Source organism: Diabrotica undecimpunctata, chromosome 7 (genome assembly GCF_040954645.1).
Source record: "Diabrotica undecimpunctata isolate CICGRU chromosome 7, icDiaUnde3, whole genome shotgun sequence".
NCBI lineage: Eukaryota > Metazoa > Arthropoda > Insecta > Coleoptera > Chrysomelidae > Diabrotica > Diabrotica undecimpunctata.
This window is the reverse complement of record NC_092809.1, coordinates 111,276,911-111,301,870: the sequence shown is the minus strand read 5'-3', so window position 1 is coordinate 111,301,870 and position 24,960 is coordinate 111,276,911. Positions and strand designations below refer to the sequence as shown.

General features: G+C 33.0%; 1 protein-coding gene across 4 annotated transcripts in view; it reads right to left on the bottom strand.

Moving 5' to 3' along the window:
• The window catches only part of Sam-S (S-adenosylmethionine Synthetase), a 65,708-nt gene that overhangs the window by 22,389 nt on the left and 18,359 nt on the right, over positions 1 to 24,960 (bottom strand). For 2 of the 4 annotated variants that reach the window (XR_011951434.1, XM_072537981.1), the window contains exons 2-5: positions 18,793 to 19,084; positions 12,428 to 12,505; positions 9,173 to 9,295; positions 3,885 to 3,997 (exon numbers count right to left, since the gene is read on the bottom strand). Coding sequence is in view for 2 of the 4 variants with exons in the window: in XM_072537981.1 (XP_072394082.1) it covers positions 3,885 to 3,997; positions 9,173 to 9,295; positions 12,428 to 12,505; positions 18,793 to 18,904 (426 nt within the window). In the remaining 2 variants the exon portion in view is untranslated. The remainder of the gene's footprint in view (positions 1 to 3,884; positions 3,998 to 9,172; positions 9,296 to 12,427; positions 12,506 to 18,792; positions 19,085 to 24,960) is intronic. The other 2 variants (XR_011951435.1, XM_072537980.1) reach the window with 1 other exon arrangement.

The following is a 24,960-nucleotide window of genomic DNA, read 5'->3' as shown; positions in this document are numbered from 1 at the left end:
TGGGCATGTGATTTAGGCTATATTTTACCACTTACGTCGCGTGTTTTTGGATGACTAATTTCATTTAATATTTGCCAGACTATAGAATACAGTCAAAAAGGCAGATATTGCCAAGAAGAATTAAAGGCAATATAAGAGATTTGATAAAAATGAATATATGCGTAATGAGCTAAATAATATATACGCTATTAAGTGACAATGTAGCTGCTTGTTTAGCTATAATATAGCTTCTAAACTTATATTGGAGCAAAGATCCAAAAATATTAGAATAAGTAAAGGATTTAGGCAGAGTTGTGAATTTTCCCATATGCTGTTTAACCTTTATTTGGAACTCTAATTAAAGGTCTTGGAAAATCTTTCTACAGGAATAAAAATTAATGAAGAACAACTTTCTAATATAAGATATGTAGATGACACTGTCCTACTAACTGATCCAGACATGAACTTCAACTAAATTTAGATTAATGAGAAAAATCCAAGATGTAATCAAAAAGAGGCAGAATGCCCCTTTACATATAATGATAAATGGGAAGATATTATAACAGATTAGATATTATAACTATTACAAATGCCTTGGCTGCTGGATTATCTACAAGCTTGACACAGAACAAAAAAATTGAGAAGCGAAAATTGGTCAAGCTAAAGATAGTTTCTTCAAGATAATTGATCTACTCTGCGATACACACATCGATATCAAACATTTATCTTTAGATGTGGCCTCTAAAGATAAACAGTCTTGAATAAATTAGAGACATTTAAATTGTGGTGTGTACAGGAGAGTTTTAAAATTGCTTGGTCTGAAAAACAACTATGATAACGATTACAATAAGAAAAATCAGTTATATGGGTCATTTGCTACTTAACAGAAAAGTATATTTCTTATATGATTATTAAGAGGAAAAATAGAGGGAAAACGAGGTGTTGGAAGAAGCGTAATATTAGAAACTGGATAGAACTAGGCTTTGAAGAACTGATGTGTACAGCTGAAGGCAAAGAAATGTTTCAACACACACGACGAAGAAGAAGAATGTACTTGTGACATCAGCGAAAACATTGAGATATGAAATATCCAAAGAGTCGACTTAAATAAAACCAGGGTCATCTGAAGCATAGCACTGGTTCTGGTAAAGTCTTGTACACAGTAGGCCTAAGAAACAGCATATTGTTTTGCCCTATCTTATCCTGTCCTAGCGGTGTTAAGGAAGATTATAACATAGTAGAGTTATACGTCATGCAGGTCCTTGCTTTGTAGGTACCAACAAATAAGCTTACTGGGCCAGGAGTGTCTATCTCTAATATAATCATCCACCTGCTGACTTAATTCACCAGCAGATCTAATTTGGATTTTATACTAAAAAGTTTGTGAATTTTTCTTATGGAAGTAACCAACTACTACTATGTTACACACAAGAAAGTGTTTGCTGCCAGTCAGCTATTTATAGATTGTTAAAAAACTACTTGAAAATATAGGACATTGGTAAAATAGATATGACATTGGTATATTAGAAGTTATTAAGCAAATTTTGCAAAATAATGTACTACTGCATTAAAATTGCAAAATTATCAATATCTCTATTTTAATTCGTTTCTATACAACACCCAGACAATTAAAGTTCAAAAGACAAACAAAATGCATTGTTATCGTCGAAGCACGAAGGTATTGTCGGCATATCTAATATTGTTTATGGTTATATCATTAACAATAACACCTTCTCTTGTCTCCATTAAGGCTTCTTTAAATATTTCTTCTTAATACAAATTAAATTATTCCATATTGCAGAAGACCGAGAAGCCTTCGCAATGGTGATCGCCAACGTCGGATAATTCTGAAATGGCACGCGAAGAATACAAATTAAAGAGTAAAGGCCCACTAGCCTGTCTCACTCCTCTTTATATTTATTTCATCCGACAGTTCTTGTTTAACTTTTATTCTGGCCACTTGACGCCAGTAATTATTCGTAAATCATTATTGTCCAATCCAGCTGTTTTCAATATTTCCAGCAGTTTGTTATGCCGAACTTTGTCAAAAGCTTTTTTAAAATCGATTGTACAGTTTTATACATTTTGATTTATATCTCTGCATTGAACTTTGATACTGAACAAGGCTTGTCTTGTACCCAAGTCACTCCTAATCCAAATTGAGTATTGCTAATTATCTCCTCTAATATCGTGTATATTCTGCTATGTATTACTCGCAGGAATATCTTCAAAACGTGACTCATCAGACAAAAATGTCGACTTAAGCCAATCAGTTGGTAATATTCCAGTGTCATAAATTCTGTTAAAGAGGCCACACAGTGCTTTGATTCCATTTTCTCCCAAAAACTGTAGATTTCAGCACTTAGTTCATCGGGGCCAATTTTTTTCATTTTTTGCAATTTGTATTCCTCATGCAACCTCACTTTCTCTTTTTAATCTGTCTTATTAGTTATCAGTTAAATCATTAGTGATGGTATATTCTATTGGTCACTTTTTTTAGAGTATATACCAGTTAATGCCTTCTTTTATTAAGTTTGCTATTTGCTTCATTTTTAGTTTAAGAATCAGTTGGTTAAATAATCTGATTGTAGTGAGTAAATTATAAAAGTATTTTATATATAATAGAAATTTACTTATTCCTTAAAACAAATAAATCTCGAACCTTCCTTCCACGATTTAGACATTCACACTTTTTTAGATTCAGTTCCTTGTGTTAATTGTTAATACCTTTTAAATACATTTTTTGCATATCTATTCAGGACAGTATATCATTTTGTACTATAAATATTTCTGCTGAGTATTACGGCACCAATAATAATAACACTTTGTCTGAAATATACTAGATAAATGCATATTAAAATTGTTACAGGTATATATGAGTGACCCCGACCGAGGTTGAGGTGATTATATTACAATTTATTTAATGGCATAAGTGTTTTGATACTTTTTGATTATAGAATCGTTGTCTGAGTCAGTAAAAACTGTAAATAAATTGTATCGTATATCCTAGTTTACTTCCATAATTGATATTTCTTATCCTATAAACGTATAGATTTAAGACTATCAGTAGCAAATATATTATTTATTAACAGGGGTAAAAATATAAAAAAATAACCAAGGCCAATCGTCGAAGGGCTTGACGTTGGCCTAAAAAATGAAAATCCTATAGTTTTTGGCCAAAGGTATACTATTATGGTTATTATTTTGTGGTTATGGCAATAAGAAAAAGGTATCTTCATTTTCTTCTGATCATTTTGGTCTGTATGGACTACCTTGGCTCTGACGTTACAATGAGCGAGGTTTAAAAACCTTTCCAAACATTTCTCATTTGTCCCATAATAAGTTCGAAATATTGTTTTTTTTTATTGTTTGAAGAATAAATAAGGATTTTGGTGATGAATATTCATTCTGTGCGATTGGTACTATTTGTTCGTGAATTTGTGAGGTAAGAATATCAAAGTAATAAGATATTCACTATCAATGTTCATGTTTTAAGGTTATGTTATTGTTTGAATAAAACTTTAATTATTTTTTACTGTAGTTCAAGGTATTTTGTTGTTGTTTTTGTAAATCTTTGTTCAATTTTAAAAATATTTAAATTTTAAAAACAGCTTTTTTGCTTTAATTTTGGGACAAAAAATAATTTATCTATTTATTGTTAAATATTGAAAGTGAAATGAAAAATATGAAGGTTAATTCAGATTTACCGTTATGAAATGCATATAAAATTTTTCATCATTGAAATATTAAGTAATAAAAAAATCTACCTTAGGCAAAGACAAATATAACTATAACATGCATTAAATCTTCCATTTATAAGCAAAGCCCAAAAAGAACCAAAGCAAAAGCGAAGAAATAGGTCGAAAGCGAAATAATAGATCCATTTTTAAAATAATATGCTATACCTGATCCCCTGCCCCTATTTCTAGTTCGTCTCTGTTTCCGTGAACACCTTCTGCTATATTCGGAGATTGTTCTTCTACAGCTACTAGCAAATTCAGGGTTCTCCAATCAAATCCTATATTGCGAATGTTTAAAAATTTAACATGATTCACATTTATGTTGCTCATAATAACGTTGAAACATAATATTATTGATATGTTACGACTACAATTTCGTATACCTCGGCAGAAGACCAGACTATCGAGTTTCTATATAGAAAATTGTAGGTGTCTTTTATCTGCTATCGGAAAATCTACAAATGAACGTGAATAGTCCATGTAGTCCAGGATATGACGGTAAAAATAGTAGAAAACCTCTAGATTTTTTTTATTTTGACATTAGTTAAAAAATAGCACCAAGAACAAAATCTACTCTATACCAATATGTGCTTTTCATCTGGAGATAAAGGTAAAGCTAACATAAGACTGGAGCTTTCAGATTTGATCGATATGATAAGGTTTAAAGCATTGATGCATTCAACCCATTCAATACTGTATTCAGAGAAGCTCTATATGAAATTGATGTAAAGATGGAAAAATTAAAATTTGCAAAGAAAATGTATATACAATTGTTTGATAAGAGATGTTTATAAGGGATGAAAGCAATACAATGATTTAACAACAAAGATAACACATTTCGATTACTCAAAGTTCCAAAAAAATGCGTGAAGTACTTACTGTAATCAAATTCTAAACTAAGAGCCTATTTCTGGTTCCCGAGAGATTATAAGAACGAAAAAAACCATTACAGCGTACCAACAAAAATAAGGATAAGGAAAAATAATGTAGTTTCTTCAAAAAAATTTACAACGTGGAATTACTTAGTTAGCCGTTTCAAAAAAAATCACTTTATTTAAAACACTTGTCTGTCCTTCTCGTACTTCATCAAACCGTTTTCATTGTGGTACCTTTACATACCTGTGTGTAGAATGCTTGGAAGAAAAGCTTCCTCAAATTACATTTAGAGTCAAATAAAAGAAGTACCGGGTACTTGGAATTTAAGCTCTCCGCCGCAATGTCTCTCAAAACCTGTTTTAAAATACGGTCTACCTATTTCCGACAGGAATGTGATTTATAAGTACCTTTGAGTCGATCCGTACTACACGGTCATTAGCTGTATGGTCGTGTTTTAAGTCTCAAATATCTGTGAGAACAGATGTACCTTCGCTGTTGACAGGTGTATACACATCAATACTACAGTGTTTCTTAAATATATTATTTATTTAGTTGGTTCTACCGGGAGAAAATTTAAATAGAAAGAAGGAATCATTTTTGTCATATGTGTATAGGAGTTGTAATATGTTTTAGAAATGTTCAAAAAAATATTTTAAAACGAATTAAACGTTATTTCTCTCTGTGGGAAACGATAATACGAGTTTGGTATGGAGTGGAAAAAAGGAAGTCATTCGATACCAAATCAAGTTGAATGGCAGAAAAATGTTGATTCGATGTTTTAAGTAAAATACAAAAGTAACTTGTATATGACAATCTTTAAGAAATAGTCCTATAAGACGTTTATTGTCAGTTAAAACTTACAAAGAATTAATAAAAATCGCACATAAAGGAATATACTTGTTTTATAAAATTTGGAACTAAGAAACTTTTTGCTATAGAACAAGAGGTAAACTAGGAATAAAGATATCATAATTTCATTTCAACGCAACAGTGAAAAGTTTTAAATAACTCACAGAAGAGTGTCCATAACTTAAAAAACAATATAACGAAAATGAGAACTGATAACTGCACGAATGACAAACTTAGAATAAACAAACAACACATTTTTTGACCACAAAGACCAACACTATACATTCAATAACAACCGTGGACAAAGATCTGTGATAGAAGATGGCTGAGAATAAAATATTAGGAAACGATATCATCGAGGAAAGCTGGGAAAAACTCAAAAATAACAAAAACTAACATATCAAAAAAGAAAACCCCATAGGTTAGAGAGGAAGTGGAGACAAAATGTGAAGAAAAGAAGAAAGCTTTTTTACAATACAGAACACAACAGAGATACAATCACTATAAACGAATCCGAAATAAAACGAATACTTAAGTCAGAAAAATAAATAGAGAAAACTGAGTATAAGTTCTCAAAACAGATGGAACACGACTCTACGGAACACCATCAGCTTTCCAGACGATTAAGTAGTTATGTCACAAAACTACGACTTGAAATATGTGACAAGGAAGTTGGTTGAGCAATATGAAAAATAGGTATTATAACTAAATATACGAGCAAGAACTGAATTCTGGACGGAGCAGTTAAAGACCGAAATATACGAGCAAGAAAAGTCATATCAAGAGAAAAAATTGTTCTATTATAAAAAAGACTATTTCAGAAATTCGAAGCACTAGATAATGATGTTGGCTCTCGTCAAACACAAATAATTATGTTGATTAACCATAATCAAATATTAATTTTTGGTCTATTAATAGAGGTTAAAAACAGTTGGGCAGATAAAGGGAGTCTTCATATCACAAATAGTCTTACATAATAGTTTAAAATACTCTCATAACCGATACCCTACTGTAGATTTGTATTGGTATAATTAAATTTACTTTATTCGTTGTCCCACGAAGTGCTACATACATTATTTTTATTATCGAACTTCAGAAAACGGTATAATATCATAAATCTGAAACACTTATTACGATTGTCATAATATTTAGACATTTCATATTACTTTTATATTCAGGCATGTCCATATTCCTTCAAAATTGGACAATTCCTTATTGTTTTCATTTCTTGAATAAATGGTACGAGCGTATTTTTCTTCGACGCAGATTGCGAAAGTCCTCTGCTCCGTATATATTTAAATTTTATTTGTTCGTTATCCTGTCTCTAAGAGTCTTGATTTTCGAAGATTGTGTCTTACTCTCAAGACATAATCATTAGAATAACTAATTGTATTCGTTGATTTTCTGTCTAATTTTCAATTTATATCAGATAGTTTATCAACTATTGAAATTCTTTTATTAATCCAGGATATGACGGTTTTCTGCTCAGAATTCTTTTTATATGCATGGATTTACTTGAAATCTTGAGTCCAGTGGCTGATCAAATTATTAGAGCCACCCCATAAAATTTTACTTTTTGTAATGTTATATAATTGAGCTATAAAACATATTTTTGTGCTTAATTCTATTTGACTGTGGTTTAGAAACACTTAAAATTATGCCTTAAGCCTGACACCTTCTAACATACTTTCTATGCATTTCTGGCAATTTTGTTGAAGTGTTTCACCCCTGTGCCATACTGCTAGTAAGCGCTCTATCAGTTGAGGCTTTGTGGTTATAATTTCATTAGAAATTTCATCTTTTTTTTGAACTTATGAGTATTCGAAATGTGTTGTCTTTATTCTTAAATCTTTGTATTGCTTTCATCCCTTATAAACATCTCTTATCAAACAATTGTATATACATTTTCTTTGCAAATTTTAATTTTTCCATCTCTACATCAATTTCATATATAGCTTCTTTGAATACAGTATTGAATGAGTTGAATGCATCAGTGCTTTAAACCTTGTCATATCGATCAAATCTGAAAGCTCCGGTCTGATGTCTACTTTCTCTGGTCTCCTTTAGCTTTAATTGGATTCTTGATTAATCCCATAACTTTTGAGTCAATCACTGCAATTTCTCATGGTATGCCTATTAGTTTTAAATTGTTAAAGTACATTGTTAGACGGCTCTCTGTAGACTACCGAAATAAGTTACATGGAGTCTCAACAGTTGTTAACAAGAATATTAGCTTAGTGAAGAAAGAAAACGGTGCAAGAAGAAAGAAAACGGTGCAAGAAGAAAGCAGTAGTGCTAAAATAAGCTTGCATAGTGTGTGCAAAGGTGGTTTCGAAGGTTTTAAAATAAAGCAGTTGAAAATATTGCTCTATATACAGCAGTTAAGTACTACAATGTAACATACAAATTATTATCATTAATGTTTCAATTGAAACTGTTCCATTTCGAATCTATTCTAGGAATATTCTCACTTTTATTCTCAAATTAGTGCAAACTGCAGTAATCTGGTGGTTTGATAAGTAATCTGCATAGTTGACGTGTTTGGAAAAAATGACACATTTGGAGAAAACCGATTTTCGATCTCTCAATAATTATTATTTAAGAAATATAAACGCCGAAGGAAACAAAGGAAAAACTGGATAAATATTACGGGACTAATGATTCTTCAGACTACACTGTCAAATTTTGGTTCCGCTAATTTCGTAGTGGCCGTAATCTACGTTAGATGAACCATATATTGGACGGCCTCCAATTCAGTTACACCGGAAAATGTGATGAGAGGCCATCAAATGGGTTTAGCTGATCGTAAATTAAAGGTGCGTGAGTTGGAATTAGTAAAGAACGCGCATGGTCATAGTTTGAACGAAGTTTTAAATATGAAAAAATTATCCTGCCGGTGAGTGCCACGTTTGTTGACAATTGACCATAATCATGATCGTGTAACTACTTATCAGCAGTATTTGGACTTTAGAAAGCGCAATCAGTTAGACTTTTGGCTCCAATTGGTAACCATTGATGAAATCTGGATCCACTACTACACACCATGGAGCATAATGAACGCACGGCAATGGAATGAAGCCGGAACAAGTACTCCGAAGCGGCCCAGAGGGCTTAATGGGTCGGAAAGGTTATGTCAACTATATTTTGGGATTGCAAAGGCATAATTTTAGTTGACTATCTTCAAAAAGGTTATGGCAACTATATTTTGGGATTGCAAAAGCATAATTTTAATTGACTAAAGCACAATAATATTGGCTATCTATTAATAGCTAATATTATTGTGCATTATGTGGGCCCCACAAGCAGAAAAAAAGTGTTGTGTCTCAAAAACAATTCAAGAAAATTGCTGGAATCGTTGTATTGAGCTAAAATGAGATTGAATTTCTTGAAAAACATGTTTTTCAGTTCGAAGAGGATACTTATCAAACCACCAAGTATAAATGCGGATTTTAACTTAGAAATTCTAACATCCACAGATTTCGAATTAACACCTTGCTAATGAAGTGAAGATTACTAGCTTTGATCGTAGATCGTGACGTTTTCATTAAATTTAGCTTAATGAACAATATTTTATTTATAATCTGTATGTGACATTGACAAACTACATAATATATTAGGATAAAAATACTACATACATCTAAGTGTAAAAACACTAATTGTCTAGAAATGTTGTTAATAAGTAAATAATTAAATATAAAAAGCATAATTCAGCATAATCAAAGCCTTACCTTTTGAAGAGTCGTCATATCCTATGTGTTTTACAGTTTCTCTGACAACTTTTTGATAGTCGACGACAGCTTTTGATGTAATTTCACCGCAGAGAAGAATCATTCCAGTTTTTGCAACGGTTTCTAAAAAATCGGAAAATTACGGTTAATATGTAAGTATATTTGCTTGAAATAATTGTCAATTATACGTGAAAGAGTCTTGGAAATAAAAAAATAAATAAACCCAGAGCTATGAGATATCTACTAGGCTGCAGATAAGACACAGGGAATATAAAAAATTAGGGTTTATACGTGGAACATTTTAGAAGTAATAGACAATATTGTATTGTTCAAAATGAGAATTGATTTTATGCAATATTCTTTTACAGCCCTTTAATCATCATCATCGTTATTCAGTCTTGGCTTGTCACTGCTGGACATAAATCTTTCTCATAATTTTCTATCTGTTTCGATCTTGCTCCCCTTGTCTATTCCTATGGCAACGTTTTAGATCGTTAGTCCAACGTGTTGATGGAAGACCTCTGCTTCGCTAGGCATCATCTCTTGGTCTCCATTCCAATATCCGCTTTATAAATCTGTTATTTGTTATTCGAGCCACGTGATCTGCTAAGTTCCACTTCAGTGTTGCTATTCTGTTTACAGCATTAGCTACTCCTGATCTTCGTAGTAGCTGACAGTTTGGGATCTTGTTTCGCAGTAAAACGTCCAACATAGGACGCTCCGTCGCCCTTTGAGCCACACGGATCTTTTGGATTGTTCTCCTTGTCATGGTCAACGTTTAAGCTCAAGCATACACTGGCAAAACACTGATTAGATGTTTTTCGTTTAAGACATATTGGTATGTCGGACGATTTGAAAATGTGGTTCAACTTCATCCCTTTAATGCACTATATAGGTATATTGGGGGATTTAAACAACTGACGCTGCATTCCCACGCTGAGTCGCCATCTTTGCTTGTCTTAAGCGTCCTCTTCCTCCAAATTCCGGCGCTGCCATGCCTTCCTGATATTTCCACTCCACGACAATCTTGATCTTTTCTTCTAGGTCTTCCTGGCGGATTCCACGTAATTACTCTACTGGGCTATCTAGTTTCTTCCATTCGTAGATGTCCTAACCACTTAAGACTCTTCCTTTCTATTCTATTAGCTAACGTGCCTATGACATTTCATTTATATCTAATGGTCTCGTTGGTAATTCTGTCGCTCCTTCGAAGATAGTCCATCTCTCATACATCCAACTTTCTCTTTGCTTCAGTATTTTAAGTCCATACTTCACTTCCTTACGTTACTAATTAACCGCAAACGCTCTTTCAATCCTAATCTTTGTTTTTTTCTGTTATATGTCAGCCCCACTATACTGAAGTAAGATTTCCAATTACTTTCTTTCCTTGTTCTATTTGATGTCCAATTTCATCTTGTCCTAGTCTATCTGTTGTCAAAATTGCTCCCAGATATTTAAACGATTTTAGCTGTGTTATTTCCACGTCATTGCCAATTACAACCTCAAGATTAGCTCCAGAGCTAAATATTCTGTTTTTTGCAAACTTACGTTGGGTCCCCATTCTTTATATGCTTAGTATCGTCTTTTCAGCATAAAGATTAAATAATAGAGGAGATAGACTGCATCCTTGTCTTAACCATTTCAAAATATCAACTTAAGTTCGTGTAAAGCCCAAATTTTGACCTTGGTACGTGATCATATGCCATTTCTAAGTGTATAAAGATGATGTGCGTTTCTTCTCCAAATGTCGCTTTGTTAGATTCTGTTCTGTACGCTTAGTTTTGATCTTTCTTATTGATCTTCTTTGAAAGAAAGCTGGAATATTTAGGCCACATTACCAGAGGTGCGAAATATGAGATGTTAAGGCTCATAATGCAAGGTAAAATCAAGGGTAAAAGATTAATAGGAAGACGAAGAATTTCCTGGCTGATGAACCTAAGAGAGTGGTATAGTTGCAGCTCAGTAGATCTTTTTAGAGCAGCCGCCAATAAGGTACGGATAGCTGTGATGATAGCCAACCTACGATAGGAGAAGGAACTACAAGAAGAAGAAGACTGATGATCTTCATACTTCAGCGGACTGTGAACCTCCTATTCTGTCTTCTATATTAGTGCAGTGCTGTTCCTACATTAAATGGTTATCTTCTTTGAGGTACTCTTCTTTGTAATTCTTTAAATTCATTCCATGTTGCTTCTGTTTTTGGGTTTAACCATTTTTGCATTTTTCTTTCTTTTCTATAATAATTTGTTCTGTTTTTTCGGTCATCAATTATCGATGTCTAGAAGAAAGGTTTGCTATGCTACTCAGCTCACCACTTTTACTCAGCTGTCGAATGCTTTTAAAGATGAAAAACGTTGTCCAGGCGTAGACTCTTAATTTATGTAATAAGTCCAAGTCTGGTGGGCTCATGTTCAGACTGCAAAGTGCATGACAGCAAGGTTTTCCAGTCGTATTTACAAAGTGAATCAATCACAACGTTCTCGTTATTTGGGCGTGCATTGTTCTGACAACCCCTACAAGGTGCGATTAATACGCAGCTGTCACACATATTTTACATGGAACTCGACCTGGTAAACCGCTCTGGTGATCGCAAACAAAGATCATGATTTGAAAGAGACACACCATAAAAGAAAAAAAACATCAGAAAAATTATCAGGTGGAAACCTATGATAGACAGACGCAAAACAAGAGAGGACAACGAGGAATGGTTCTTCGTGACAGATTAAACAGAAAATCCGGAATAGCCGCGAAAAAGGTGATGATTATATGGATATGGGAACTTAACATGATATCGAAAGGAAGATTCGTATTTATCATTCATCCATAATTTGGCAAAAAATATATGCAAATTCACAGTAACTGAAACGGGCATGTCATTACTTGAATAAACTGTAAACTAAGTACTACTAAGAGAAATTATATAACACGAATTGATTTTGAAATGATATGATGAATGTTAAATGAGACAAAAAAGCTTTATAACCAGTGATTCTATACGTAAAAATAAAGAAAATGTAAAACCAAGAAAAGTTGGTAATAAACTAATTCGAAAATATGGAACAGTGTGAAGAACCCGAAAAAATAATAATTTTATAATAAGGGCAGATGTTATAGATTGGATATAGAAAGAAATGTTAAAATGTTTAATATTTTCACAGATTTTCTTATTGTTTAGAAAACAAATCACAATTGTGTTGTGTAATATTTATAGTAAAATTTGAATTGTAAATAATATGCCCCAAGGACAGTACTTACCACAGGCAACTTTTGCATTTGGATCTTGTTCAAGATGTGCGTCTAAGATGGCGTCACTGATTTGATCACACATTTTATCTGTAACAAAAAAATAAGTATAATAAAATTCTTTTCCTCGAATATAAATAACAAAAGTGATCTTGACACATTTATAAGCTCAACATTGAACATCATTATACGATAGAAGTACAATTTAAATATTTTTGGATTAACAATCCTATATCCTTGCGGTTTTGCTTGATTGCTTTTTAACAAATTGTTGTAACTGTAATATAAATTTAATAATGATATAAATATCTGGAAGCCTACACCAACTCTGAATTGGATCTAGACCAGGAGATCAAGGTATGAATAGAAACGGCAATGGCAGCGTTCTTAATATTCAGGCTATTTTGAATGACAGAAATCTGAATACTGAGATTGAAGTCTGTTGAATATTACGTCTAATTCCAACTGCTGTACAGGATAGAAACACGGACGTTAACGGTGCAAATCATTGAGAATTCCATGGACGGCCAGAACCAAACTACAAGGGGCTAAGTGTCATAAATTCACTCTCAAGACTCAATGGAAAAATAATTCAAAATAAAATTGCAAAAGAGATGACAGATGTAGAAGAATAAAATGGCTTTTGTGCAGGCAGATCCTGTATGGACAGCATATTTTCTCTAAAGCAGGTACTGAGAAAAGGTCAGCCCACAACATTTTAACTCATATAGTCTTTATAGGTCTGTTAAAGGCATACGATAGTGTACCACTTTCAATGCTCTGGGTAGCAATGTAAAAACAAGGAATAAACAAAAAAATATATAAAAGCAGTACAACAGCTTAACAAAAATTTATCGGTAAACATTAAAACTGGAAAAATATTAACTAGAGCAATTCCTTTTAGTAAGGGTCTCAAGCAAGGCTGCTGCGTAGCACCTACACTCTTCAAAAAATATAAATCAAAAGATGGAAAAAGGAAAGTATTAAAGTGTGTAAACAATTTTAATTCCTAATTCTTTCAGAGCTATGGTAAAATATTTAAGTATCACTACTAGTAATAAATTTACGGAAATTATGAAAATGAACTATTGGAGACGATATTGCCGGCTCACTAGACTTATAGGGTGAGGAACTAAGATATTCGGAAATACATGGAAATTGATGTAGACAAAATATAGATCATAGACACAACCGAAACCAAAAGACTAAACTGATATCGATACCTGCAGAGATTTCCTGAAAATAGATGGCCAAAAAAGATGGAAAAATGGACTCTGTCCACTAGAAGACAACCAGGCAAACCAAAATGATCCTGGAGAGATGTTAAAAATGCAACGACCGCCAGATATGTAAAAACTGAAAATTGGTTCGACAGAAAACGCTGGAAATTACAATGCGAGAAACGTCGCCAGCTGTAGAAGACTGACCTATTAATAAAAAACATCGATACCTGCTAGAGACTCAAATCCCGATAATGAATGCAAGATTTTTAATTGCTAATACAATAAATCGAAAACACGATAATACGGTTTACATAAAAATAGACAGGTCAATGAAATTATCAAATAAACATCAAATTTAAATTTCTTGAAACCTTTCGACAATGAACCCTAGTACATATCTAACAATTGATATATTTTGTGAGATAACAACTGCAACAATGAGTTATGAATAGATTTCCTAAATATATTTTAAACATTTCTACATAAAATGTTGACATGGTGAACTTACAAAAGTTAATGAAAGCTTGACCCTATTAACGAGTCTAAAGATAGAACTTTCTATTTCAACTAATGGTTCAAGGCAGGCCTACGCACCGCTATAGTGCCACATGAGTTTATTTTGGTACCCGTCATTAGTTTTAAAAATAGACTGGTTCACTAATGCATTACTTGCATCCAAGACCACCTACAGATACATTAATGATTTATTTTTCTGGATGGACACTGTAACAACTGATTGAAAAAATGATAAAAGTCATTAGGTAAAATGATAAATGGGTCTACTATTACTCAAGGAACGCAATTATTAATGCTTTAAGTAAAAGATAACGAAGAAGGAATTAGTCTTTTCTTGATCAGGACAGTACAGACTCATAAAATGAGAACTTTAAAAACTCATGCTAAAAACCCGGTTTTTAGAAGCCTGTAAGCCGCTTGTGGTCGGTTGACAGTATCTTGTATCCAGCATGCAAACGGACTGAGAAGTAACAGCCGAATTCTTAGCAGGTTCAACTGAAAACCAGATCTTTAAAAAAGTTATGGAATTCAAAAAGGAATTTTTGAAATTAAGAAAGTTGAAAATAAATACAAATTATGTGCCGTGTTAAACCGCAATTGCATTATATCTAAAATATGCTTAATTTATAAGTCATTTTCATGACCACGAAAGAAGAGAGAAATCTTTAATTAAACATCAAATATGCCTTCATAGTAAGAATAAATGTAGAGGAATTTCGAAAGGTCGTAGCAAGTAAGTTCGACTCAAATCCTTCACATAATCAAGACCAAATTGACGACATAAACAAAAACATAAATAAAAACCTTCCCGAAGCCGGACTACAGGTAGCAAAGAAAACAAGAACTAAAGAAGAGAAAATGTCAAACCTAGACCATAACCAAGGCAAATATCAATAAACTAGCCACAACAGAAAAGGCAATCGAAAAAGCAATATTGTAAGATAAAAAGAGGAACGAGGAATCAAAAATCGAAGATATATTTGTCAAACTCAAATGGAGCTTCGCAGGTCAGACTTCTAGATAAAAAGATCAACGATGGAACGCCACAATGGAGACCTTACAAAGGTAGACGACCAAGAGGAAGACCAGAGATGAGATGGGTAGATGACATACAAAGAATAGCCGAAACAAATTGAAAGCCTGTTGCTCGGGATAAAGATCAATGGAAGTCGATAGTCTCAGAGTTGGGAGGGGCCATCATGTGATAGAAGGCTTAGAACATAGTCCTAGTATCTCAAGTATTAGGGCGCTTAACTATCACTTAAAAGAGCCAGGAAACATAAAGTTATTTTGATAAAATATCTAAATGCATTGAGGTCTACTCAACTGAATAAAAGTAGTAGCCTGGAATGGTTATTATTCTCTTGCTTTATGGTTAGGTGGATTCGGCTAGAGGTAGTAGATTTTCTAAACGGCTATGAGTATGCGTCATGCATGCACAAAGTACAAATTTACGTTTCGACCGTAAACATTTTAATAATTTTGGACGAGCCGGCGTGCAGATATTTTCAAGGTTATAGCCGCTAAGAAATTATAAATACTCTCTTTTGCACGTCATCATGCAAGGAAGAGTAGAGGGAAGAAAAGCTTAGGAAGAAAGAAGAAATTTTGGCTGAGGAATATCAGAAATTGGACTAACCTCAGTGTTGAACAGGTATTTCAAGTTGCAAAAGATAGGGAAGCGTTTAACCTTCGTCTTCCCATGTCGGTAAAATTACGTGGAGTCCCATGTGGGTTCCATTTGTACCCCAGAGAAAAAAATGGGTATATTTAATTTTTATTATAAGAAAATGAAATAAAATCTTAAATTAACACATTTTTATTACATCAAAGGGTATATCGAACAAAAAAATAATTTTCATCATTTAATTAAATTAACTGTAGGAATAAAAAATAAATCTTAGGACCGAAAACTAGTCTGAAGTTTCTTGGCATCGGGTGCAAATTACTTCCTTGATATGATGTTCCGCACATACAAAATTGCCTTGATTTACGATCTTTATTTCGACTACATAAGTAGCAACGTCCACTTGAAGATCATTCACAGGCTGCTTCCATTTGCATCTTCACCAGCGCCAACTCTGGAACGACATCTTGCATGTACTGCTTCAACGTTTTACTCAATCGTACTCCCTCATTATATCGCCTGGTAATATTTTCTTTTACTAAAGCTTCTCCTAGATTTAGTAAAAAATTACGTCTATCATCTTTTTCTCTAGATGAATCCGGGTACTTGATACACCATAAGATGTAAGGGTTCAGGCCAGAAATATCCAATATTTGGCCAAACACTGCCATTGGCCATCGGTTGCATATCCTACGAGCATAGTATTGCTTTACCATCTTATCTGTGGTATCTATTTCGTTCAATGTTCTGTTCTTAGAGTTGCGTAGTAATTTGCAAAGCCACCGATAATACAGATGACACAGATTCCCACGCGGGGTACGAATGTACCCCAAGCCGATCATAATTTATTTGTTTTTAATTTGAAACATCGTTACTGATTTTATGAATAGGATATTATTTGCAATACCCTAATGGACACAAAATAAAATTAGCCAAACGAAACAGGCGCTAATTTCAAAAATATTACAAAAAATGTGTATTGGGGTACAGGTGTACCCCACCCGGGAAGACGAAGGTTAAAGAAGCGATCGCCAACCTTCGTTAGAAGACGGCACAATAAGAAGAAGACAGGGTCTAATGTCTTGTCTTGTCTCCCATCATATTCTTTGACCATATCCATCTAGTCTACTTAAAAGCATAAGGCAATATAAAGTTCCAAACTCATAACTAAACATTTAAAATATTGCATCATCTTATAAAACTCACATTCATCAATACTGCGAAAAATTACCATTTAAATATGTCGTTAAATTCAGTTTATGTTGTATTGTCCTCCAACTATAAAAGAAGTCGTTGTAAAATCTTATAATGGGTTTTTACAAGAGGGTACTGTATAAAGGGCGATTCAATCTGACCGACTGGGAATAAAAAGAAAACCAATGTTTCTTTTTGTTCTGCTTAACAAAGCATCTCTGGAATATTTTAGTTATCATATTCATGACTTGTATATTTTTACTTTTTAAATGTAAATAGCGAATGCTGATGCAATCATTGCACTAGAAAAATAACAGACCGAGGAAAAAATCCCACTATACTGTCAAAGTGACTGGTATCCTTAAAGAAAAATTAGAGCAAATGAGGAAAAAATTTAAAATAAATCGAGAAATATCCAGTGAGAAATTTAGTTCATATTAAAAATTATGTCAGCCTAACCACATACTCCGCCGAAACTGTATCATAACAAAAATTTTACATGTGGATATGTATCAAAGGAAAGGCGATAGGATATTTTCCGTTAGGAAAACCAAGTAAAATTATAAAAAAACTTATTCGTCGCATATGTCCTTGGACCTGAAAGACTGATAAACTTGAACATAGATCTTTCCCAAATCCTCAGAAGATCTTGTAAAATGACATGAACTATTTCGGACCTGACCTACGGTAATAAATATCCGAATTAATTATGAAAACATTTTATAGAGTGGCTCATTGAATTTATTATCTAATATAATCGTAAATACGTATTTGTATTAAAAATTGACACTTTCTGATGAGTTACAATAAACCAATAATTAGAATAGAAGTAACATGGCCACTTGATGAGTTAGTAAATTAAATACTTCAACAGGATTAAGAGTTTGGAGTAGAAAGCCATTACTACATTTACTACTTAGTTAAGTCAAGTTTCCTTAAAGTTTATGTACTCATGTAGAGAATCTTCTGCATTAAAAATACATTAATACTCATAATAGGGCCACAGGAAGGACTGTACATGTAAGCCATAAGCCATGGATAATTACAGCTTCGAAATCAACGAAATTTTTATTCCTATCAACTATTAAGTTATTTAAAAGGGAACCAAAAATTACAATAACCCTACACAGCTATCATCGAAAAGAATTTCCACGAGACTGTAATGAGATTTATAGAAGACGTGAATAACTTATATCTGAATTATTACGAATGAGGCTTAAAAAAAACCTAGAGAGTAACCAATATTTATCGCATGATGTCGATCGCACTTCCTTTTTAAATTTATTGTAAAAAAATGTATCACAATTTTAAAAATATAGGACTCTACACTAAAATTACCACTTTTCCAATTCTTATCTAATCTAACCCATATCCCGAATGCGGTATTTCCTGATAAATTAAAATTCAGAATGAATGTGACGTAGTTCGAAAAACCTGATTGATCGCAATTAGCAATTCTTAACAATCTCTTTGACTGTACGTGCAACGTTGCCCGATCAATTTGTAAACAAAAACAAACCCTCCTCAGGCACCGGAGGGCAAAAATATCGACGACAAAACAAACATGACCTTATTGCGTTACAATTTTGCCGAGTTGATCGGCAATATCGTCGAAAGCACGTGTAGCGGCGTACGTTTACAATTTTTCATTTTCAGTATGAATTTCTCTAAAGAACAAAAACATATCCAATGACAGTTTTGATAAACATTAGACTGCACGCGAGCTAAAAATAAATTTGTTCGTGTTAGCGAGCCATGCGGCTGCCCGAACACATTGTATTCTACCGCCATTTTATATGAAAATAAAACGTACTAACCTGGATGTCCCTCGCCGACGGATTCGGATGTGAAGAGGAATTCAGCACCATCAGCCATTTCGTAGCCGGAATGGCCGTTTGAATATCCATTTGTCGAAGTTGTTTCTGGCATTCTGAACCTCGGATGTTTCGCAGACCACTAATCACTGTACTTGTACTTCTTACTTTAGTTACTTTGGAAAAGAGACAGAGTATACGGGGACGGCGCTATTTATAACCTCTGCTATGACCACGTGATTAACTTCGTTGTTGGTATTGGCGGCGCGGTGGCGTCTGTCGGCAGAATTACGCTCTGAAATAAATGTATTTAAAAATTAATTTCGGGAAATTTACATAATAAATAGGTATTTCAATAACTACACAATCATCATTTTGTATGATATTCATTAGAGAGGTAATTTAGCTTTTTATTTTACAATCAAAATTCCAGGTGGAATTATATTTTATATACAGATCAATATGAGACGGCTCAAGTAAGCATTATTTGATTGTAATTATTGTTAGATGATTTATGTAAGATAAGTACGTTTACATATTTTGGAAATAGTTTCACAACAATTATTAAATCAAGTTTGGAAGGGTATATTAAGAAATGATTAAAAAGTGATACAATAAAACCGAATATTGCACAATATTTACTAATGTTTAATGTTTCTCGTTTCCTCAACAGAAATCATCCGAAAGGAAGAAAATTAAAAAGATCAGTGTAAGAAGAATCGTACAATGCCAAGAATAAATAGCAGACACGTTAAGGTAGGATCAGCATATCACAACAAAACGTATAGTGAGTGGTCAGGATTGCGTTGATTTATGTGGTTTGTAAAACACGAGATACCGTTTTGCGTTTTGGCAACGTAATATGCGTCCTGTCTAAACATTTGCGTATTAAAAAATTACACGAATTAACGAATTTTTACGGAAATGATGCCGCACAAATATCAAATAGCCGCTATTCAAATCATTGGCAATTGAAATCAATATTAGGAAGTCAAAAGTTTATTTGAAATATAAAATCTGTCTATATATTTAAAAATGGAAAAATTGTATTAGCACAATTAATGTACATTTATAATTACAATCTTCCTCTGCTGCACTTCTCTTTTGTTCGTTAGTCAGTAGGTAAGCATGTCTGGCTACCTTCTTACTTTTGTAGTGGCTACATGTCTTACCAATCTTAATTTAATTGTGGCTGATTCAATTATCGCGATTACTTTGGACACATTTTGTTTCCTGGGTTTGTAAATGTGCAATTTATACTTAATGTACATTTTATAAAGCACAAGGACACTGGTAACTTCACTGTCCTAATGACGATACGAGTACGAGTATACCCGAAATCTACCAAGTCCAACGCTATTTAAAATAGAATTTTTCGCGGAGATACAATGTTTTTGACGCTATGTAATGTAGTACACATATTGACAAACAAATGGGGAACTAAAAAAGACCGCGGGAACTATATACAGGGTGATTGATTAGTGTGACGTAGTAGTACATCCGCTATAATAATAGCTAGCAATAAAAGTTAATAACAAAAATTGTAGGCAACTTTGAGGTTCACATTACAAAATTAGTTAGAATGTTACAGGGTGTTCGATAACATAGTGGCATACCAAACTTATGTTTTTTTTAATGGAACATACTATCTTTTATTTTAAATTCAAAATCTTCTTCACTTCCCCAGCACAATAATATAAAGTTTTGTTATGTTATACAGGGTATTTACAAAGGTATAATCAATTTTCTATGAAAATCGTAACAAGTTCTACTCTCTCTATAATTAAAAAGAAGCATAATAACAATGATCTATTGCTGCTATATTTTTTTATTGTTTGCAAAATTTTTAAACATGATTTTAGGAAGATTTTGAAAGGAGAATCGTATTTTGTGAATGTGCCTTAGATAAAATCAATCAGCAGAGAGATTTCTTCGATAAGGTACTATTTGGAGATGGAGCTACGTTTCATTAAAACAATTCTGTTAATAGGCATAACTTTCATTATTATGTCACAACTAATCCATACCAGATATAAAATGGCGAGATGTACAGTACATTCAACCAAATTACACCACTAAACGATTAACGGAATTCGCAGAAAACGTTTCGTTGTAGTAAAAGGCACAGTAAACAACACTGGCGTTCTCCATAATGTTTAACACTGCTAAATTTTGGGTATAAAATAAATATATGTGTCATTAACCCGTTGTTCATAGTTTTTTTTTACTAAAATATCACAACAAAACAACTCGTAAACATTCTAGGAGCATTGACTTACCTGATGGAGAAAAATTTGAAATTCGTAATATTTTGAATTGAATGCGTGAAAACAATCAACATGTCAGTTTAGATACTGTACTGGCCAAAATAAGAGAAATACAAGTTTCTGAAATTAAGAGGACTAGCCTTTGGAAAGTGTTGAGAGATTTAGGATTTATTTTCAAAAAAGAAAATAATAAATTACTTTTATGCGAAAGGAGTAGTGTGGTTCACAAAAGAATTAAATTTTTGAGAGAATATTCTATATTTAAATCTGAAAATACAACATTCGTATACTTAGATGAGACATGGATATTTGCAAAGGGTGGAATTACAGAACTTGGCAAGACGACAGCATACAATCAATAAAACACACAGATAGCGAAGGTAAAAGACATCATTCTTCATGCAGGAGGGAAAGAAGGTTTTATAAAAACGCAGATTTGATTTTTTCTTCAAAATCAAAATCTGCTGATTAGCATGAAAACATGAATGCAGATATGTTTGTTAAATGGCTTGAGGAGAAACTGTTACCTAGTCTGAGTGAACCATTAGTTACAGTTTTAGATAATGCACCTTACCATTCGGAGATCTTGGAGAAACAACCAGGACAGTCGTGGAACGTACCGAGCATAAAAAATTGGTTAGTTAAAAATAATATCAATTTTCCGGAATACGCCTTCAAATCAGAGTTACTGGAAATTTCGAAACGTAATGAAAAAACAACAGTTTATATAGTTGACCAAATTGTATCAAGTTATGGACATCAAGTACTACGGTTACCGCCGTATCACTGCCAGTTTAATCCCATCGAACACATCTGGGGTATATGTAAAACGTATTATGATAATCACGTTGGATGCAGTGGATACAGTGACGATGCAGTTAGGAAAATGTGGCAAAAAGCTCTTAAAACTGAAACTCCAGACATATGGGCCAAAACTTTAAACAAAAATAAAATTAGTGAAAGTAATCCAGTGATTGTAGCGTATACAACATAATGATAGCGGTAGTGAATTTAGTGATGATGATGATGATTTATAAATTTAAATAATCAGTAAGTACACCATTATAATGTTATTTACAATATAATTGTACAGCAGGTTAACCATTATATTTATACATTCATTATTAGCCAAATAAACAATAATATTTAAAATTCCATTTGAATTTTTGCTCCGTATTTTATACAAATTAACTCTAACTGATAATACAGGCAAAAATATGCTAAACAAAGTAAGTAATTAAAAAGATTATGGAGAACTCCAGTGCAGTTTGCCGTGCCTTTTACTACAACGAAAGGTTTTCTGCGAATTCCGTTAATCGTTTAAAGGTGTAAGTTGGTTGCATGTACTGTATTTAGATTTTATAGTAAACCGATTGCCCATATTATTGGAAGACCTTTTTGAATGACACTGATAGTGCTCCTGTTCACCATAATGCATTGATTCAATTTGAACTAGATGGATTGGAGTTGGTATCGTTGGTAACTACGTCGTGGTACCATATTTTTTGTAGAAAATCTTAATGGTGAGATGTATTTAGATTTTATAACAAACCAATTGCCCATATTATTGGGCAATTCGTTTATTAAAATATTGTAATTTTACAATGCCATAAATAAGAACATTAATAGACGAAAAACGTTTATGTAAGATTCTAAAAACGTTTTGTTCTACTACACTGTATAGTAATTCAGTAGTAGTGACGTTAAGATTTTTAAATTTTTTAATCTGTTATTCAATTGTATTCTAAACAAACCGAAAGCTATATAAAATTAATTGCAAATGTGTTGTAAGGGATTTAATATAATAACACATTTTTGTGGAGGATTTAAATTTTAAATCATAGCAAATTCAGTTAGTTTATAATAAAGACGTTTCACTAATGTGGCGTAGTTAAAGTTATTTCATATAAGGGTTTACGTAATTGAAATATATAGGTATATCTGTAATAACCTTGTTATGTATTAGATAATATTATGCGACGTAGATCTTAAACGTTGCAAACCGAACATTATCGTTGATTTAAGAATTTTATCAATGTTTATTACAAATTTGTGAATTTTCTGCGCAATTTTTAGTCTTTGCGATAACATAAGATACTCTAATTCATTCAATAATCAGTTACAACATATTTCAAACATAAATGATTGTAAAACATTCATTCTTCGTTACAGGTTTTTGTTTCCTAAACCGAAGTTACCTTGTGCTCCTGTTTAAATTTTTAGTTTAACAGAGAGTTTTTTGAAACTGTAACGGTAGGTACATATTATTGTAATTGTAGTGGAATTATTTCTCCCTGACGAATTCATCTCCAACTCTCTTCATGTCCTCCTCGTGCTCTGTCGGTTGAATCGGTATTTTCTTTGATCTGTGAGACATTTTGTATTTGAATAGTCAATAGGGTGTTTTTGGATTTCAATAGCCTCTCTCTCGTTATAAAGCAAATTACTGAAAAATCACCAGAGTGTAATAGAACAGCATTTCTGTGTCTGATTGCCTTAAAGAAAGCGTTTAATAGAGTAAGAGTCAAAGATATAATCCATCTTCTGTTTAATCGAAAATTTCCCCTAAATATTATAAAAACTATCGAAAATATCTACCAAAACAACAAAATAGAAGTCAAAATAGATGGACAACTTACAGAACCTATAGAAATAGGCAGCGGAATAGGAACAAGGGGACTCATTGAGCCATATCCTCTTTAATTTAATCATGGATGAAATCGTCAAAAGCGTTAACAAAAGAACAGGATACAGAATGGGAAACAAAGAAATAAAAATACTCTGTTACGCAGACGATGAAATATTGATAGCCCAAGATGAAGATAGTTTGCAAAGACTGGTCCACAGATTTAATATAAGAGCAAAAGAATTTAATATGACAATCTCACTTCAGAAAACTAAAACAATAGTAATCAGCAAAGAACAAACCAGATGTAAAATAGAAATTGATGGCATCAGTACTGAACAAGTAATGGAAATAAAATACTTGGAATGACATTGTCCAGCTATGGAGACCTGGACAAAGAAGTGAGAGATCAAGTACAAAAAGCAAATAGACTGGCAGGATGCCTTAATAACACTATATGGCGAAACAGATACATTAACACTGAGATGAAGTCAAGAATTTATAAAGCCAGTATAAGACCAATAATGACATACGCCTCAGAAACGACGACGAGACGACTACTAGAAACAACAGAGATGAAAATACTCCGACGAATATCAGGGAAAAGTCTGTTGGATAGGGAGAGAAGCGAAAACATAAGAAAAGCATGCAATATAGAAGACATAAATGGATGGATGACAAAAAGGAAACAGGAGTGGAACGAACACATCAGTAAAATGACAGAGGATAGGATAGTACGAATAGCACGAGATAAGTAACCAAATGGACGAAGAATTATTGGCAGACCAAAAAAAGATAGTGCGACAATTTAAACAATTTAGGAGGTTAATATTGAAGAAGAAACAGGCCTTAAAGGTTACATACAAGAAGGAAGAAGAAGAAGAAGAAGAAGAAGAAGAAGAAGAAGAAGACTTTCCCCATGGCTTTGGGTCTCAAAAGTATCGTTCACGTAAAAGAAGTTGCTCTTTATCTGCTAATTGTAGGTCTTGCTGTTCGGATTTTTCAACGAAAGTCGACAATAATTGTGCTCAATGGGTATCCATTTGTCACCCATCAGTCTCTTCGCAAATACCTACCATCCTATTGAAAATATGTTTAGTAAGACAGTGACGAAAAAGTTTTGTGACTCCTGGCTAATACACTGTACTGTCTCATCAACGGAGATTAAACTTTTCTTAAGTACTACTACATTTTGAATAACATAAAAATGTATGAAAGACAGAATCACTAGCACAGCGACTATACGACATACACAAGGAAAATGTTCCTCTTGAAAAA